This window comes from Gekko japonicus, unplaced genomic scaffold (genome assembly GCF_001447785.1).
Source record: "Gekko japonicus isolate JY-2015 unplaced genomic scaffold, Gekko_japonicus_V1.1 scaffold80, whole genome shotgun sequence".
Taxonomy (NCBI): domain Eukaryota; kingdom Metazoa; phylum Chordata; class Lepidosauria; order Squamata; family Gekkonidae; genus Gekko; species Gekko japonicus.
Genome location: NW_015168047.1, coordinates 1,337,393 through 1,357,815, shown reverse-complemented (window position 1 = coordinate 1,357,815; position 20,423 = coordinate 1,337,393). Strand labels below are relative to the sequence as shown.

Sequence of the window (20,423 nt, the reverse complement as noted above, 5' to 3'; positions counted from 1 at the left end):
CCATTGGCTATGATACCTGCCCAGTGGGCTTCCAATCCAAAGAGTCCGGGAACTGCATAGAACTGCAAAATGTAATGGGACAGCCTGTTGCAGATCAAAAGGGTCTATACACCAATGAAAAGACAATAAAATATTAGACAGTATCACCAATAGGGTGTGTTGTTGGTCCAACAGTGGTTTGAAAAGACACAGGAACCATAGCTTTAAAGGGGGCACATGGGGAGGCGGACAAGCATGATAACTAAACTGGTGCCATAAGGATGAGGAGACTATGAAGGCTGTTTGCTGTCTGATGAAGTTAAGAAAGAATGAACAGTGGTAACCTGGTGCCAGGGTAGAAAGGCTTGTTTAGTACTAATAAAGAGAACTGCTGCAAGGAACTGCACAGCACAAGCCGGCATAAGATTTCTGTGGTTTAGTAGAGGGACCTAAATATATGGAACAGGGGTCCCCAACCGTTCTGAGTCAGTAGGCACCTTTGGAATTCTGACACATGGTGATGGGCTCTACCACAAAACGGCTGCCACAAGAGGCAGAGCCAACTGCAAAATGTCAGGGAGTGAGGTCATGCATAAGTCTAATAGAAACTCTTCAGCATTTCAGGCAGAAAATCTATTTAACACAATGCCTCTTAAAATATTTTCTTGCGCATACACCTTCAGTCACACAGTGGAAATCCTTGTGCTATGGTGGCAGCTGCTGACAAAGGCAATTTTTAAAATCTGCATAGCCAATCAGAAGACTGCTGGGCAAAAGCCCAACCTGACCCCGCCTACTTTCTAAAAACACTTAGCAGGTGCCACAAAAGGTGGTGGTGGGCACCATGGCACCCATGGGCACCATGTGGGATGGTATATATATTGCGGTGGTAGAGTTATTGGGAGATGCTAAGCAGGAGACAGTCACTTATGTAAGGAAATATGACATATTTTGTTTTCTCTGAACTGTTGCTACCATCAAGCACTCATTTGGTGAGTATCTGCTGGGGCATACATTATCCAAAAGGGAAGATACAGTATTGGCAATGGTGGTTTCCTATGTTAAAATAAAGATTTTCTGTTAAGGTCTATGAAGTTTATGGATGTGAACCATACTCCTCATTGAGCAGCAGCAGGATATTATGTAGAAGCTCATTCTTCACTGTTTATACGTAATCAGTTTGTTCACCCCCTCTGAAATTTGCAACTGCTGAAATACCCACATCTGAAATTACCCATACTGAAATTACCAACTACTGAAATACCCATACTCCTCATTGAGCGGCAGCAGGATATTATGCAGATGCTCATTCGTCACTGTTTATATGTAATCAATTTGTTCACCCCCTCTGAAATCTGCAACCACTGAAATACCCACATCTTTCTTTGGGACCATGAACTAATGGGAACAGGATCTGTGATGATGGTGGCACCTTTTCAAAGCAGATACTGAACCTTTTATGGGTAGGAGGGAAGCAGACAAAGAAGGAAGTTCGATCTCAAGAATCAAGGAACTGTTGTTGATTGATACCCAGGAAACTGGACAGTAGTTGGCGGCAACTGAGATGCAGTTAGGAAGGAAAGAAGGGTGAATGAGGAAAGTCTCATTCCCCTCTCGTTTCTGTTAAGGCAGTAAACAACCTGAGCTAAGCAGAGGGGTTTCTAAGAAAAGCCCAGGTTCAAGTGTTCAAGAACACGTTCTGCCTGTGCTAGCATTATGTTTGAAGTTGGTACCAAGGAAGCCTGTAGCCATTGTTACCATGCTGGATGGTACATTTGGAGTTGGAATGGCAGAGACAGGAATTTCCACATATCAGGTGGTATTCTCAATTCTGTAATCATCATCTTCATCCTCTTTCTCTTGTTCAGCTTCACTACAGCAGTCAAGTCACTTAAACTCTTGTGGCTCTTGGTTGATTTTGAGTGTGGCTGGGATGAAGGCTGGTTGTCAGCTGAATGGGTTTTTTTCAGGGGGGAAACGGAAATTTTTCGGAAAAATTGAAAAAAAATGCTACATTAGCATTTCTTTTGTCTTTTCTAGATTGAAAGTCATTCTGTTACTTTAGGAACATAAAATATGACTATGGACATTTTTACTTGGCATGAAATTATCACAACTAGCATATTAAAAATATAGTGTATTGAAACAATTACTACAAACAAAATACCCATTCACATCCAAAAACAAAACTGAAAGTTTTTTATTTTCTTCTGACAATCGCACCTCCTAAAGGAAGAAATGCATCTTGTTCTTGCATTGGAGAGTTCAGTTTGTAACCTAGGACTTGCTTGTCCTCAGTGTACAAAAATTAGCTCAATCTGATTCTCTCTCTCTCTCTCTCTCTCTCTCTCATAATCAATTTCTTTTCTTTTCTTTTTTCAATTTTTCAGAAAAAAACAAAAAGGTTTCAGGAAAAAAAAGGAAAAAAAACATTTTTTTTCCTGAATTTTCCCGGGTTTTTTTCCGGGCCTTCACATCTCTAGTCTGTCGTGGGTCCTAGGTCTGCTGAGGAGCAGCCCAGCCTCCTCCGGAGTCAGCCCAGAAGAAGAACCCTCAACTATACCTGAGGAGGAAAAGCCCCCAGCAGCTGCACAGGAGGTGCAGCCAGAAGGAGCGGCCAATCCTGAGCCTGGCCCAGCAGCACCCCCAGTTGCAGACACCCCAAGGCTAGACTCCTTGCCTAGTTCTCCTGAGTGCCCCAGACGTAGGGCACGCCAGAGGCTGACTATGCAGGAGCAAAGAAGGAGTGCCAAACTCCAGCTCCTGCAGAAGCAGAGGGAAGAGCTGTAAGCCTTTGCAGACTCAACCCCAAGGAAGGAAGGAGCTGCTCAAAAGCACTCAGTGCACCTGGTTCAACGCGGCAGCAACTTTGCTCACCCAGACCTGCTCCTGCGTGTGTGTAGCAGCTGCTCCTTGTCCTTGCAACCTTGACTTGACCTCCTGGCTCTTTGACTTTCGGCTCTGACTGACCTTGATTCTGGACTGTGTTTACAAGCTTCCAGTGTGTGGTCTCTGTGGCAGCCAGCCAAGACGGCACAATGTCTTGGTTCTGAGAGGTGCAGTCTTAACTGGAAACACAAAAGCTGCCAACCCTTGCTCCAGCAATGGAGGACAATGACACTGAAATGGCTAACTGGAGAGATGCTGAGTTGATGAGGTAGCCCGAACCATTTTTTATGGCCAAAAGGGACTGTTCCCAAAGAAGTGTCCAAAGTCTGGAGATGCTATCCCTCCAAGACTGCTTAGTGAATTTAGCACAGTGTGGGCAGGGGCTGACCTCTGTTTGGTGGCAAGAAGAGGGAAGCATATCTGACCCAAGGGCCTCCATTTGCTGACCCCTGTAGTAGTAGTTCAGATGGCAAATCAAACAGTACAAGAGGGAATCCATTAGGAAGTTGCTGAAGAAAGGAAAAGTAGGCCAGATAAGAGAGATATTCTTGTCCCCCCACCACCAAACCCGCAATGTCCACATCCAACAAGGCAAAGGGAATCTAGTCCCACTACCAGAGCTTTTGGCACTTATGAAGGACACTCTCTAGGCTATGCCTGCCTCTTCCTCCCTGTCTCCTTCCCTCTCAAGGGTTGACAGCTTCCAGCCTCCAGGTCCACCACAGCTCCCACCTGTCAAAATTCTGGCTGCCTTGCTACATCATCCAGTAGGAGCAGAGCTGAATTCCACCATCTGCAGGCTGCTGATGGGCATGCTGCTCCAGCCAGCCCACTTTTTTCACCTGCACTTGGGTTGGCAAGGCTGACAACCACTGCCTACTAAGCCAATGCTGATACCAGCCTTGCTTCCCCTAAGTACGGGAGTGTCAGGTAAAAGCCACAGTAAAAGATAAAAACATCCTTAAGATGAAAGTGGCAAGACAGGTTCATTCTTCAAGGTACTAAAGACCTTATGGTGGGTTCAGACTGAAGGGCATGGCTTTTGGCTGCAAAGCTACAAACAGGGACTTTTCCAGGAAGGAAGCTGTCTTTCCTAAATAAAAAACCCTAGACCTGTGTGCTGAACTCTGTGCTGCTCTCTGCTGCTATATGTTTCTCCTGTTTGCACAAGAGCAGCACACATATGCAAATCTCAGCTCAGTTAGGAGGGTCTTGTGGGATAGTGGATGGATCACCCCAATTCCCTTCTGGCTGTCTTCTGAGTAATGAAGAGATTCCAGCCCTAGCTCCTAATTCTTCACTTTCACCACCTGCATACACACAAGGGAGGTTATCAATGGGTTATAGCAGCATAAATATGAGGCACTGCAAATTGATATAAGAAACAGTGGTCTCAAACTAAAATTTACCATAGCTTGTGGGGAGTGACTGTGGGGAGTGACCCCACATAGCTTGTGGGGACTAAGGTAACTGTCGCTAAGTGAAGGGCTACTGATACTCATTAGAAAAAAGGGAACAGTGGAATCCTATGCTGCCACAGCAGGTCTTTTTATGTGACTAGGAATCAAGCAACAGGGTTCCCTCACATATAAAAAGATCTGATGCAGCAATATGTGATCCAGCTCTTTCGTTATTTTATGCATAACAACACGTACAAACTGAGTTCATTAAGCAAGGACATCACCATTTAAAGTACAGATGAACAAGATCCTGCTAATTCCATTCAGAACAGGCTCACTGGAAATTATTTTCCAAAGACTGAAAAATGAATACTTTCACTTCAAGCACATGTTGAAGTACAGCCCGGTTGCACGTCCAATGTTAACAGCAGAAGTAGGATGGAGACTGGGAGAGCTCTGCTTGCATCCAAACTCTATTTATAAGCATCTTTCCCTGCTATTTCCTTCCCTTTTCACAAAACTTCTCTGATGGGAAGGCCCTCCAAACAAGGAAGCTTTGCTGCAGGGCCCCCATAAGATCTTTGGTGCTGTGAGGGGTTTATGAAGCCTTGGCACTGCCAGGGAAATTATGGGAAGGGAAAAGGCAGTTGCTGCAGAAGCAGTGAAAAAATGCTGCTGGCCTTGTCCATTTGGAGCAGAGCTCAAACTTGAAAAGGAGTTTGGGGTTCATCTCATAACAGGATTGTGTTCTTCTGCAATCCTTTCTGACCCCTCAAGCTCTAAACTTCAGAGGCATTGCTAATAAAAAAATAAAGAGTTTCACATCCCAACTAGGAGAATGTAACAACCATGGAGAAGAAAGGGTTAACTCTCCCTTCTCCCAGTCTTTTACCTTTCAGCCACAGCTAACATTTTCTCCGAAGAAGCTACACTGGAGAGGCAGTGTGGTACAGTGGTTAAGAACTGGGTTCAATTTCTCACTCCTCCACATGTAGCCTGCTGGGTGACCCAGGGCCAGTCACAGCTCTTTCAGAACCCTCTCAACCCCACCTACCTCACAAGGTGACTATTGTGGGGAGAGGAAGGGAAGGTGATTGTAAGCCACTTTGAAACTCCTTAGGGCAGAGAAAAGTGAAGTATAAAAACCAACTCTTCTTCTTCTTCTACAGCTTTGTAGAAAAACTATTTGTTTCAGCTTGCTAGATTTTTGAAGAGAGTATGATTCACAAGCTTTCAGAAACACATTAAGAGATACAAACATAACCTAAATATAATTCAGTGCAGTGGCTCAGAGACTGTGGTTGTGAGAAAGTGAGTCCCCAGTTCTAATCTCACCTCTACCTTAAGAAAAACCATTTTCTCCCAGCCTCAGTCCTCCATCTGCAAAAGAGGGATAATACCACTGGCCTAATTTACAAGATCCCTGAAATATTATTTGTGAATTGCTTTGAATATTTAAAAAGTCACATTATGCTAAGTATCATTGCTATTGGCTGGGATTCAAAGAAATCCAAGTGCTGTCTTTCATTCACCCTCTCCCACACTAAATGACAGACTACTACTGAAGCAGAAGGGACCATCCAAAACAGTTGTTCAAAGGGGGAGGGGGGGAGTCAAGCTGCACACTGAGCAAACCCTTCAGCACGACAAAAGTAGCTCACTGGATCTCAGCCAAAATATATAGGGCAGGTGGCACACATGCTCAACTATTAACATTCCTTAAATAGTCAAAACTCATTAAGCCTCCTTGGAAAATATCTTCCGTTCCAGCCAATGTCACAGCAAGAATCGATGGTGGTAACAGTAAATGGGGACAACTCTGGTAGGAAATTGTATATGGTCTTGGCAGACTATTTATACCAAGCCCACATTTGAAGATCTTGTGCTGAAGATCAATGCTATTATATATGGTGGCTGATAATGTGGGATGGAGGATAGTAAGAGGCTGTTGATGCTGACTGGTACTGCTGGACACCACTGGTCATTCAGCAGCTGCATGTGGTACTTTCCCGGTGATGCTCTAAGCCACTCCCTACCTCCCTTAGCACCATGTATTGCCCACCACGCTAGGCACAAGGCATTGTTTCTCTTTACTCCCACTCAGCAGAGACCTCTCATCATCCCCCATCCCACTGCTCCAATGAAACAACACGTTTGGTCATTAGAAATCCTGCAATCCGCAAGGACAGTAACTTTAATATTTTGTAGTTCCATGCCACTCAACATTATATTATTCCAGAAGTGTAACACAGGGCTCAAAAATTTCCATGCATCAGGTTGCAGTGGCCCTTAGAATTTTCATTGTGGTGCTTAGTATTTTCAGCAGAGCTTTTATCATAGTGCCTCTTGGCAGTCCTCAGTGGAAGTACAAAGCTTATCATTTCACAGCAAAACATGTTTTGTTGTGTGACATAAAAATTCATGTGCACTAAGTTCCTCTCATTGCTTGTTTATATGCTAACAGTACACTATTCGATGTTGGGGGATGTATTTCATTTCTTAAAGAGCTGTTTTCTATACTGGCTCCAATATTCAATTAAGTGAAGCCTTTTAAAGCAATGATTACATTAGCAGAAGCTGAGAAGAAGGTAGGTTAGGTTTCTGCTACAATGACAATCAGGGTTACCCCCATACCTCAGGCAGCATAGCAAACTGGGTTCCAATCCCTATTCTGCCACAGAAGCTTGCTGGGTGAATTCGGCCCATCACAATCTCTGAGCCTAACCTACCTCACAGGTTTGTTGTTGATAAAGTGGAGGAGTGGGGAATGATGTAATAAGCCACTTTGGGTCCCACTTGGGCAGAAAAGGAGGATACAAACCAAAAAGTGAACAAATAAATAAAATAAGCATATTTCTAAACTACAATACTTAGTCATAAAATTATGAGAAACCATGAAGTGTTTAGAATTAGGTTTTGCTGCAGCAATAATCAGAAAATTTGGTCATTAAAATACAACACCCAAAGGCTGAAAAATAAGTCAGGTGCCTAAATTTTGGGGCTGGATCCTAGAGCTAAAGAAGATTTCTCAAGGTTCAGTGTAAAATATCCATCCATCTATAGCAAGCAAGACTTACATCCAGCCAGTGAAAGTTTTGTAATTTGAAAGGGCTGGTGTTTTTTGTTTTTTCTGTTTCCTTTCAGGTCACAAATGAGTTAGCCAGGCTTATAAAAACTGTGTAGGCTAGTAAGTGATCTGAACTTATTTGCAAGGTATATTATTCCCTTCACTGCTGCCTGCTGGGATTGTTGTACAGCAACTAAAACCTACCAATTTTAGAGAAAATTGTTCCCATGGATTGTAGTGTAGGAATACGGCAAGAAAGCATCCAACTTCCACTAGCCTTCCCGTTCTTAATCTCTGCAACAATGTCATGAATTAGCTGAACTTCATATATCAGCTGCAACAACTGTCAATTCTCTGTGCAAATAGATCGCCCCACACCTGTGCAGGGGCGACATTCTTAGAAGACCAAGTCATTACTCCAGTTAAAGAACAACTGTCAAGAATTCTAGACTCACACACAACTGTATGTCACAGCCTGAATAAAATTAATATTGCATCAAATGCATAATGAAAGATGTACTTTCTCTTCAAATTTAACTGCATTCCCCATTTATCCCTCCCTACCCACTTTCTAATTTATTCACCATGTTGTTTACCAGCTCCTCCATGGGAGTCTCTTTTCTTATATAACAAGAATTATCTCCCTTTCCTTGCTTTCTAGGCTGCAGACAGGGCAGGCACTCAGCTCCTAGAGAATAATTCTATAACATCTTCCTTATTTCTGTGTTCTTCATAACCTGCCTGGTTCAGAAAATTGTCAAAAATGGTTTCAAGCAAGTTTGGTATCCAGTAATAGGCTATTTAGAAAATTGTGGGATAGTTCCAGAAAAATCACTTTATAGAAAACTGTTAATTTTTTTAGTCTGTTTTTGAATTCTGAATATGTTGTTGAGGTAGAATATATGAGATGTATTAGTCTCACTATGTTTTGTTATTGAGTGGATCAACAGTTATTGTTCACATATATATACACACACACCTTTTTTGTTATTGTCGTAAATTTGATAAAATTTAAATGAAAAAAATAGGCTGCCTGGTTACTCCATTTCTCATTTTCCTTACAAATGACCTATAATCACTCCAAGGTTTGAAGATGTGTCCACATACACAAATTCATGCCTGCTAGTTGGAAACGTTTTACTGCAACTATTGAATGCTAAATTAATAAAGCCATAAATGGCAATGTGAATCATGGAGTTAGAAGGGACCTCCAGGGTCATCTAGTCTAACCCTCTGCACAATGCAGGAAACTCACAAATACACCCCCACACCCCAGTGACCCCTGTTCCATGCCCAGAATATGATAGAAACCTCCAGGATCCCCAACCAAACTGGCCTGGAGAAAAATTGCTTCCTGACCCCAAAGTGTCAATCAGCATTTCCCTGGGCATGTAAGAACTAAGCACTAATGCAACCCTTCCTGCCTTCCCTCTCCTGATCTGCCTAAATTCACAGAATCAGCATTGCTGTCAGTTGGCCATCTAGCCTCTGTCTGAAAACCTCCAAAGAAGGAGAGCCCACCAGAGAGGAACTGCTCTGTCAGGAAGTTCTTCTTAACGTTTAGCCGAAAATTCTTTTGATTTAATTTCAACCCGTTGGTTCTGTTCCGACCTTCTGGGGCAACAGAAACAAACTCCACACCATCCTCTAAATGACAGCCTTTCAAGTACTTGAAGATGGTTATCATATCACCTCTCAGTCATCTCCTCTCCAGGCTAAACATACCCAGCTCCTTCAACCTTTCCTCATAGGACGGTCTCCAGACCCCTCACCATCTTCATTGCCCTCCTCTGGACATGTTCCAGCTTGTCTATATCCTTCTTAAACTGTGGTGCCCAAAACTGAACACAATACTCTAGGTGAGGTCTAACCAGAGCAGAGTAAAGGGATACCATCACTTCACGTGATCTGGACACTATACTTCTGTTGATACAGCCCAGAATCGCACTCTCCTTTTTAGCTACCACATCACACGGCTGATTCATGTTCAGTGTATGGTCTACTAAGACCCCTAGATCCTTTTCGCACATACTACTGCCAAAACAAGTCTCCCCCATCCTATAAATATGCATTTGATTTTTCCTACCTAAATGGAGAACTTTACATTAATCCCCATTGAATTTCATTTTATGTTTTAGACCAGTTTTCCAGTCTGTCAAGATCATCCTGTATCCTGACTCTGCCTTCTACCATATTTGCTACCCCTCCCAATTTAGTATCATCTGCAAATTTAATAAGAAATTTAGCAAATTATTTTAAAATAAAACTGAATTTCTTAACATATGCTACCTACAAATGCTTAGTATTTTTTTTGAGAGACAAAGAAATAATACTAGCGGCAATACACAGAAAGTCAAGCACGCTTAGTAAGGCAACCAAAGACCCCTTTATAAATTTCCGCATGGGAAATTTGCATGGGAGAAGCTTCCCACCATATTGATGAGGCTGAAAATATATCTATGGATATCAGAGCCATAGGAATGGCCCTAATCCCATGGGTCTTTCCTAACCCAATTGACACTTCATCTAGAAGAAAAATACACATTATGTGGGAAACGTCATCCTTTATAGATCTTTGTTTAATACTTGTTTGTCATGTGAAGCTCCATATCATTAGGCCAACCAACATGGTTGCAGTATTCACACACATACCACAGCTAGTGGGAAAGCACTCCCATGTAAATGTACAAAAAGAAACTTGGGTACATGCAATTAAATGGTTATGTCCCAAGGGGTTTCAGATGCATTGAAATATGGATTTCAGATTCACACAAAGATGAAAACTAATGTTTTATCTCACCTATAAATGGGATTGATGCCAGGGAGTCACCAGGCGGACTGGAGCCAAAGCCTTTCCTTTCTTCTATTATTTTTATATTGACCTCTCGACGTGCATCATTGGGCAACCAACAAATAGTGTCAGGGACAGGCTCTTGATCATTTACAGCTAAAATGTAGGACTGATGCCGCAAAGGCTGTGGTGTTTGATGGCCAGAAGGAGACTTTTCTCGCAAGGTAACTGCTTCTGCATCATCAACTACGTCATCTGTTGCCTGCATCCTAGCCTCTTTCACACTTTCATCTTCAACCTTCTCTCCGACAGAGACATCTAAGTTAACAGAGGTAGTTAAGTGCTCACTAATCTGAGGGACAAATTTGGCCGCAGCTATACAAGAAGTAGGGGATAGGGTGCTCATGCCTAGTTCTGTTTTATGGTCTGGTATACTTTCCAGTTGTATTCCTGACTGCTCATCTAACAAACCACTGGGATGTATATGATTTACTTCTCTTTGGTCTTTGGTAGTAACATCATCTCGACTCTGATTAAGGGGAAGCGATGGTTTTGCTGCATAGGGTACAGAAGTCTTCAAAGAGCTGCTTCTTGTGCTTCTAGCTGTTACATGAGGTGATCTTTCCTGAAAAATGCTTGCAGACTTTGAAGCCCCAACAGCTACTGAAAAGTCTCTGAGATGCTGCAGTGGTTTTACATCTGGTGAGACCTTCTGGAACTGGGAGGCAGGTGGTGTGGATCTACTGCCCATTCTCCTACTGTCTGGACTACAAGCACCTGGAACCAAAGGTGAACCAGGAAGAGACATGTGAAATGCATGAGGCCGAGATCTCTCATAAATACCTCGGCGATCATCTGGTTTGGTAAATCCAGGCCATTTGTAACTCTTATTTCTTTCTCTGCTTAAATCTACAACCAGATTCTCTGTGTGGAAGTTTTCTAATGTTTCACCCTGCTTGTCTATTAAGTCCCAGGACCGTGTCCGATTATCACGGGAACTGACATTTGGTGAGATTAGAGCATCCTGCGAGACACTCCTTGGCCAATCTTTCATTAGTACAGGATCCTCGAGTCTTTCCTGGGACATGCTCCTTTGTCGGATTTGAACAGATTGCAGAATCCTATCATGAGAGGCGCTCCTCCGTCGTACCTGTGGACAAGTGCGATTTGGTACCACTTGATTATAATCTATTGTGTTTTGAGATGCTGCCCTTAAACTATCTAACCTTTCCTGTATGGTTCTGCAGCCATACATGTGCAAACGTCTGTTATCAATGTATTCTTTGTAGGTTTTGTAGTTTTTCCAGTCTATGTGTCGGTGGGCATTTGGAGAAGTATAGTGATTAGTAGTGACAGGTGGAATACCTGCTGTTTGAGCAGAAGTTCTAGAATTTGAGATTCCTTCTGGATGCCCTCCACAGCTTCCAGATTTGCTAGCCAGTCCAGCAGGATCTAATGGCCTTGTAAGTGGAGTCTGGGGAAGTACAATGGCAGCAGACACTGAAGCGGGCGGTGATGTGGTTCGTGTTTTTGTTTTTAGACTGGTTTGTTCCTTTAAACTGTATCTGACTTCTTCCGTTCGGTGTGTTGGACCAGTATGATTTGTTCTACAGGATGGCAAGTCTACAGCCTTCTCAGAAGGCACAACAACAGTTCTTACAGTCTCATTGCAAACACAGACAGCTGTGTTGGATTTTGCAATATCTGTTGGGGATGGAGGCACTTGTATTTCCATTCTGTAGGCCTTATCTGGTTGTGCTGATGTTCGAACAGGTCTACTAGTTTGCTGCTTTCCCAGTGAAGAGTCAGAAGGTGCTTTCTCTAGAGGTTGTGCCATGACAGAAGCTGGGGACTTTAGGCGGGGATAACATATTGGTGGTGGTTCAGGTATATCGTGGGCATTACCACTGTAGGCTTCATTACCTCTCAGGTAGGCATCATGGGAATATGCCTGTGAACAGAGGATTTAAAAAGAAATTAAGTCAACATTAAAATGAAAATCCATCCCTGTATTATAGAAAGATGAATCCAGTAGATGGCAAAATTCCTTGAAGGAAAAGGACTTCTCAAATAAGAGGAACATAGTACACCTGATCTTTGCTAAAGGATTAGTATTCAATGAAGAAGAAATGTCAAATTCTTACTGCTATTACTCCCCATGCATGGAAATACACCATGCAACTCTTCATAAAAGACAACGCATATTTTATACAAATCAGATGAACAGAAAATTTTACCAGTTGCTGCAGGTGATTGGAAGAGAGAAATTTGTGAACAGAAACAAAAAGGAGATTTCTTTTCATGCATATTTTCAAACCATGCTGCAAAATATTCCCCCTTTTGGAGCATTTCTGATGCTGGAAGCTAGGATTCTGCAGCATTCGACAGGTTAAACAAGGAATTTAGCTCTAGAAAATTCATGGTTTTTGTCATGTAGGAAAGCAGCCAGTCTATGCAGTCAGCCTGGCACTCAGTACAGATTCCTTTTCTAAAAGGCACAATTGCTATATCTAACGTGAACAGACAGTGGTTAATGTCTTTGTTGCCAGCCAACGCCCACCCTCCTTCCAAATAATCTTACATGTTACTTATTCTGTAAATGCCGTACTACTCCAAGTGATTTAAGTCAAAAACACTAAAGACACCATATTAGCATACGTGGTTTGGCAGCTGTTTATAAGCGCTTCTTTACAGTGGAATGTAGTCTAGCACAAGCTGTGTATGCTCTACATAAGCATAATAATTTCCATCTTACCTTGCATTTTAAAAATCTGATTTTACATTCTGCGTGTTAACCTTTTGTTATCAAGAGACATTCCAGCAATCACCATACAATTAGAAGCATATTTGAAAGGTCTGCCCCAGAACATATTAGGCACCATTATTTCACACTTTGCAATGACTTCCTTTAATTGCAATATGAAATAATAAGAGCTGACAACACACAGCTTGCCAATGCAGCAATCGTCGCAGCCTCTTTTATACACACACACACAGAGCTTAGGTGTGGTATCATATTACAGCGCTTCCTGCTCAAATCATAACATGCTCCATTCAGACAAATCAACATGCCCTGCCTTAGCATTAGACAGGTTGTAAAAGCCCAAATGCAGCCATATACATTAGACTGAGAGCAAAGTGCTTTAGAGGGCGAGGCGCTTAATGCATGGCTGTAACAAATACTATGATGAGCATTACTGAAGTGCAAACAAAACATTAAAAAGCAAACTGGAAAGAAATAAAACCAAGGCACAAACACAGGCACACATTAAAAGGCAACAGGATCGATAGTACAACTCAAATCCAGCTAACCAGCAGATCTAGCTTGCTCTCAAGCAACTTGCAGGCTTTCATAGCCCAGCTTCTTGCAAAATCTACCGAGAAACACATGCCTTACAAAATCAGAGAAATGGCTACTGCACATTTCTTACCAGGGCTGTGACATCCTTTGAAAACTGCAGCTGGTAGAAAACAGGAAAATATAGTAAAAATTGCTTATGGATGTATAAAAGATAATGTTGTCATACTGATGCTGGGTACACAGGAAGCTAAAAATAAATCTAGACCGATTTCTCTGGAAGGTACCAAGAGAGGTAAAGGGCAGTGGAGCATACACAATAACTTCAGCATCCTTAGGAGCATGCCCGTTTTAGGCTTTTACCTGCTTCTGGCATTTATTCTCTATCCTTCCAGAAAAAGAAAATACAGTTGTGCCATGTTTCCTTGGTGCATCTTTTGCTGCTGCATGCAGAGCCTGCTGGTTGTGCTACAAGGCTTCCCTTCTACTAGAGCAACATAACGGTCTTTCATCTCCCTTGAGCCGCTAGCATCCCTGCTTCCAGATGACGAAACAAGGGTTTCATTATGCATTTAAAATCTGTGCATCCCTTCCCCACATGCATCCGAACAGAACCACAAGCCATCAGCTGACTGCAGCTGCTTTCATAGTCCATGGCTGACATTAGAAGGATGATTTCAGAATAATCTTCAGAGAAAAAACAGCCCCTTCATGTGATCCTTTTCATTTTGGATATCCTTCAGTGTTTCTTCTCTGGCAAATTAGGAACTGGCTGTGCTTCAATTGCAAGGTGCTTCCTGATACAATGGTCTCAGTTTTGCATGCTCTCTCCCATGTCAGAAAACAGGGACTCTGGATTTGTGCTCTTTTAAGATCAGGAGGAAGAAATGGGCGGGTAGGCACAGAAAAAAATGCACAGGGTGAAAAGCAAGCTGTGGTAGCTTCTAAGGAAAAAATATATATACTGGCTCACATTCTAGAGTGTGCCAATACTGCCTCCCTTGTTCAACCCTGGCATATATATTCTAATCCAAACCTGCAGGTTTGCAAGATGTTCCACTTTTTAAAACATCACCTCTAATGTTAAAAGATACAAAACAACACGTCAGAAGAAGCAAAGGCTTCTTGTTTGCATCTTTTAGAGTATTTGATTATTATCTTATGGTCATTGCCACCATTTTAAAATGAAATTGAATTTTCTGAGATAGAAAATATTAATGGAAAGAGGGTTTAAGAGCTTATCTGAATCATAATTTTTTTCCTGCCTCCCTTCCATTTTTCTGTGGGGCAGTGACATAACTGGAATTCACCTGAGAATGTTTTAATCTATGTATTATTTAAATTGTTTTATTATCTATGAATGTTTTTTATCATTATGTTGTTCACCGCCCCAAGTGGTGTGTACTCGGGGGTAGGATGGTCTATAAATTTAAACTATAAATAAATAAATAACCACTAACAAACTAACAGAAATAATATGGAGAGCATAAAGCTTTTCCACACTGAATTTAATGTCATTTACAGTTGTGAACACAGTTCAGTCATTTCTTCCCATGAATATTGCTACACATGCTAGAGTTTTCTGCTGTGGACTCTCTCTTCCCATTGACAGCCCTCCTGCAAACAGGATTGAGCTCACAGAATACATATGCAGAAGAAGAAGAGAAGAGATTGGATTTATATCCCGCCCTTTACTACCCAAAGGTGTCTCCGAGCGGCTTACAAACTCCTTTTCTTTTCCCTCCCCACAACAGGCAGCCTGTGAGGTAGGTGGGGCTGAGAGAACTCTTGACAGAAACTGCTCTTTTTCAAGAACAGCTGTGCCAAAATTATGGCTTGCCCAAGGTGCGCACACCAACTAGATCATGCCCTTCATGTAGTAGGTGGGAAAAAGAGAGAGAAGTCCATGGAAGAAGGCCCATAATCTAATAGGATATGTAGCAGGTTGGGGGGGGGGGACCAACAGGGAATAAGAATATGCAACCCCAAATAACATCAGGTGCAACTCCAATTTACTCATTAATCAAAACTTGTCCCTACATCCATGTCCACTAACCGCAGTGGGCACTGAAGCATCTACAGAGAGGTGAAGTGAGCTCCACCAGCGCTGCCACCAGGAACCTCAAACTGTTTGCTGCTGCTTGGAGAGTCGGCTGTAAACTATCTGGTTGCCTCAGCAACCACCCCACACCCAATCCAGGAAGTTTTAACTTTGGGGCTCACTCCTGATAACTTTGGGGCTCACTCCTCATCCCTTAATTCTGCTGCTTCAAGAATTAGCAAGGTAAGGCAATATTTAAAGTCCAACAGAAATTGCAGAAAGATCAGTTAAAGAAACAGGTAATAAAATACCATTTAGAAACCAGGCAATTGGCAGTAAAATCATTTCTATTCATCTCAGAGCAGAGCAAACACATGCATGCAAAACCCCAACAAAACAAAATAGAAGCACCCAAAAGAGAATGGATATGTTTTCAACTGGCCCCAAGTTTGGTGTCAGGAGAATCACTGTGGGGTGAGACTCCCATAATCAGGGAGTCCCAAGCAGACCTGCCTGATACTTAAGATCAGCCACAGAAGTATTGCTACATGTTCTCTCATCTGATGTAAAGCAGGTGGACACTAGGAATGCCCGTGTTATGGAGTCCAGATTACAAGATGTCCTCCCCATATTGTCTTGCTTGGTGTCTTCTAAGCTTTAGATGCCAGTTAAACACTTTTCACCTGTTTTCCATCTCCTTTTCTGTGCCTCACCCTCAGATGTTGCTGGTGGGTTTGAAATGATGACTCGATTGCAGGTTCTTAGATTTTATTGCTGGTATTGTCTGGTCTATTATTATTATTTTATTGAAGTGTTCAGAATGCAGGACTTGGCTTGGAAAGCCAGGCTCAAATCCTTGCTCACCATGAAACTGGGAGCCTTGGGCCAATTGTCTGTTGTCTGACCTCACAGGGTCTTTGTGAGCATAAAAAGTAAAGGGGGGGTCACCATGTATGCCACACTGAGCTGCTTGGGGAAAGGCTGGAATTTAAAATATGATTTATTTTTAAATAAAAAGTTATTGCCATTTTAGTAATTGCTAGATTCTGACTGGAAAGTGATACACTAAGGAGACAGGGGATACATATTTTAAACAAACAAAATAAAAAGACAGAAAGCCTACACAGTAATACACACATGTCAACTAAGTTCCATAGCTCTGGCTTCAATGTACCAAAGCTAACATCTACAAATTCTGAGCCATGCAAAATTCAAACACAGAAAGAAATCATCCACACAGTTATAATGCTGTAACAGAAAACTATGGAAACTAGCTGGCAACCAATAAAAACAAGATATCACGAAAACCTCACCAGAGGAAAGAGTATCAAAGCTACTACAGGGGGAGACAGAAAGCACTTTACGCTATTTATTTTAGAGCCTACCAGGTTCACAACACAATTAACTTCAAGAAGAAGGAAGAGATCATACACACAGAATATAGGCAGGAGAGGTAAGCAAGGGCTGGAAAGAACAATGTTAGCCCAGATCAAGAATTCAGAACAGATAGGTTTAAACCTGAATGGACACTCTAGTGGCATACAAAAACATCCACTAGGGCTTGCTAATCACCTGACTGCTAGGACCTACTGTCCCCTTTAGACAACCTGTTTTAATAATACATTTGTGCATTGGTTTTAATGGATTTTAAGATTAGGTTTTAATTTATATGTTTTAATTTATATGTTTTAATTTGTAAACTGCCTTGGTGACCCTTATCAGGGCAGAAAGGCAGGATAAAAGTCTTGTTAATAATAGTAATAACAACAACCAAAAGCTCCCATGGAAGAGCAGAAGAGTCAGGGGAGAGTCCTTTGGAATTCAGAAAGCTACCTGACACAGTGTTTGCATAGAAGCTCCACAGATTCATCTAGGAGCTTCTGCCAAAGCAATTGGAAAAGAAGCAGTGATGCCAAACCTGTACTGTATAAATTGGGTCTCTGCCTCAGAACTACCTGCTATCAACCAGAGGAACAATTCTGTTTCTACTGCCGTCCATAGCATATGTCTTAATGTCTATCACTACATGATCTTGAGAAGTAAATTAATAGTCATTGATGGAAACAGCCTCTGGCATTTAAATAGCGTGGACACAACTAGCAAAGGAACAAGCTACTTGTTTTGAAAGTCAGTAAAGCACTGGAGATGATAACTCAGATCAACAGGTTTAACATAAAGCAGTTTCCTTCTCATTTTGATACAACAGTTAAGAGTTGCTTGGCATAAGAGGATTCAACATTTTACTTGTTTCGATAATTTATGATTTTGTCCTGACAAGGCACTGCAAACTCGAGCTATTAAAAAGTAAAGTAATTTAAAATTCTTTAAAGTTTAGAAAAACTTGTAAAAGACATTTGTGTTGTTTCAAGGAGCCAGATCAGTCTAAAAGAGCTAAAATGTTCACAATTAAGTATAAAGTGAAAATTATGTCAGCATCAGTGAAGTGGTATGAGGATCAGTATTCCCTCTAAGCTGAGTTAGGGTGAGCTAGCTCACAGTTTTTTAGCCTCTGGCTCACACATTTTTGTCTTAGCTCACAAAGGATGGCTCTGGAGCAAACTAGTTTATGCAGTAGCTAAATCACACACTCATAACTTTAATGTCAGTAGCTCACAAAGTAGAATTTTTGCTCCCAAGACTCCACAGCTTAGAGGGAACATTGATGAGGATACTTTCCTATGCAGATCTTCTACCCAAAACCTGAAGCACTTTTAAAATCAGGTGTATTTTACAAGCAGTTGTAGGTTATGGTTTGAGATGTGAGGTGCCCCTGAAAAAATTAATGCCCTTATCAGATGCAACCTTTGCTTCGTAGTCTTGTTCTTTTGTAATGCTTTAGTTGCAAGAAAGCAATTGGGTTCTTGGATTGCAGCCAAACACTGCACTTCCTGGCCTTGTTCTGGCCTGAAACTGAATGCAGAAGGCTTACAATTAGATGCACATGGGTAGTACTTTTCATTTCAAAAGTGACTGCACATGCTCACAGGACCTGTACACTCCTCTTCTTTTAAGCTTACATTGTCAATGCATCCTTTCTTCCTCAGATAACTGCATTTTCTGCAAGCTGCAGACAATTTCTTAATATTCTTCAAAAGGAACTTTTCTTTTAGTGCCATGTTTGTTGTTGTCATAACCCAGTGCAAATAATGCAATATTTTGTCCCCATGTAATGAACAGAAGATTAGGTACACTGCAGAGTAGCAGTCACAATCCTGTATTATCTTCTTAAAAGTTTTTCTTAACAGTATCAGAGAAGACATGTACCCTAGCACTGCAGAAAAGAGTGCATAGCCATCACAGAACGAAACATTGTTTTTTAACAATCAAAGCGGTCTGTGAAATGGAAAATGTGTACATGTGTAAATATACACAAATATGTTTCATTCACCTCATTCCTAACTACAAGTCACAGAATCCATCTTTTCTTGAAGTGGACTTTTGACTTTTTAAATAGTGCATACACAGCCCTACCCATCACTACAAGGAATAAAGAACAGTAATTTGCTTTTCATTCATTTTGATCAGTATAATTTTCAGCAGTTTTGTTACAAAATTCACCATAATAATTTTATTTATTTAGTAAATTTCTACCCCGCCCTCCCGCCAAAGTGGGACTTTGACCCTGAAAAATTAATGTTGAAGAATCTCTCACGAGAACACAGCAATGCATTTATTTCAACTGCAGGTTATAGCCGCATAAATAACATGGAGTGTCAAGCCCCAAATACTGTAATTTTATGCATGTAGCAAGCAATTTAGCAGCAATGGACAATATCATATGTAAGGGCCATTAAATATTTCTGCAGATTTCAGAAACCATCTCATTCACTTCAGTCACAGAGAATGTTTTGCATGCATCATATCTAGACACACATCAGAAGTTCCTGGAATACTTCACATTAATTGAGCCATTTGTTCTTTCAAACCTAAGCAAGAATGATTGTCTTAAAAAATTACTGCTTCTTAACTAGCAGTTCATCAGACATACTTGGGTGGGTGCTAATGTAAGGTGGTTAACTGCCCAAGGCAACTGGTGGCAGATACTCTGCCCTCTGGAATTAGGAATAGAAGACTCTCTAATTGTCTACCCCTAGAACATCAGCCTTAAGACAGAAAAAAGCCAACGCAGGAAGGTACTGCTACTGCCGAAGATGGGTCAGTGGCATCATTGGCTGTCTCCCTGTTAGAACTAGATAAAGGGAGGGCAAATACTGAATGGGAGACTGCTGCATTCTTCTAGAGGTAAATACAGATGGACATGGGTCTGATCATTCTCCCAATACAAAAATATATGTAATGTGTGAATTGTCCCTTAGTTATAAAGACGTTCCAGTGAAAGCAGTGAATATTATATCGCAAATTAACTGCACTAGGTTCACTTACTGCCAGAGCAACAACAGCAAAACAAAAACAAATCCAGGTGAAATTTTCGGCAAAGTAAGGAAAACCTCAAGAGAGTTCTCTCAGCTGAATTTTTATGAACTAAGTTTAACTGAATGGCAGGAAAACAACTTGCCCCTTATGGCATCTGTTCTTGCTGAAGACCATCATCACAGGTATGCTCCCATTCTTACAACAGCTGTACACTCTTAATCACTTAGTGTGTGTTTTATATTTTATCCAGCTCCATTCCATTCAAAAATAGTAGCTTTTTTCCTAGATCCCTGGTGCATAAAGAGAACAGGAAGGTTCTTCATCCTTCTTTTCTAACTTTTTTCCCCCACCTTCCATATCTATGGAACTAAAGCAACAGCAAACAAAGAAGTCAGGAGGGGAGGAACATAGATGCTACGACTAAGAAGCAACATCATTCAAAGATTTAGTTTGTGTTCACAGAGATATTATCAAGAAGAAAGCCTAGTTCCCATTTCAGAAGTACAAAACTTACCAGCTGAAGGATGTCCTCGTCTTTTGGCATAACACTAAGTTCCAATACATTGTCACTGTAAAGAAGAAGC

General features: G+C 41.5%; 1 protein-coding gene across 1 annotated transcript in view; it reads right to left on the bottom strand.

The window, feature by feature from the left end:
* Positions 1 to 20,423, bottom strand: part of ARHGAP21 (Rho GTPase activating protein 21) — a 163,338-nt gene that overhangs the window by 24,393 nt on the left and 118,522 nt on the right. The window contains 2 exon segments of the mRNA XM_015414289.1: positions 10,136 to 12,077; positions 13,558 to 13,587. Coding sequence (XP_015269775.1) covers positions 10,136 to 12,077; positions 13,558 to 13,587 — 1,972 coding nt within the window.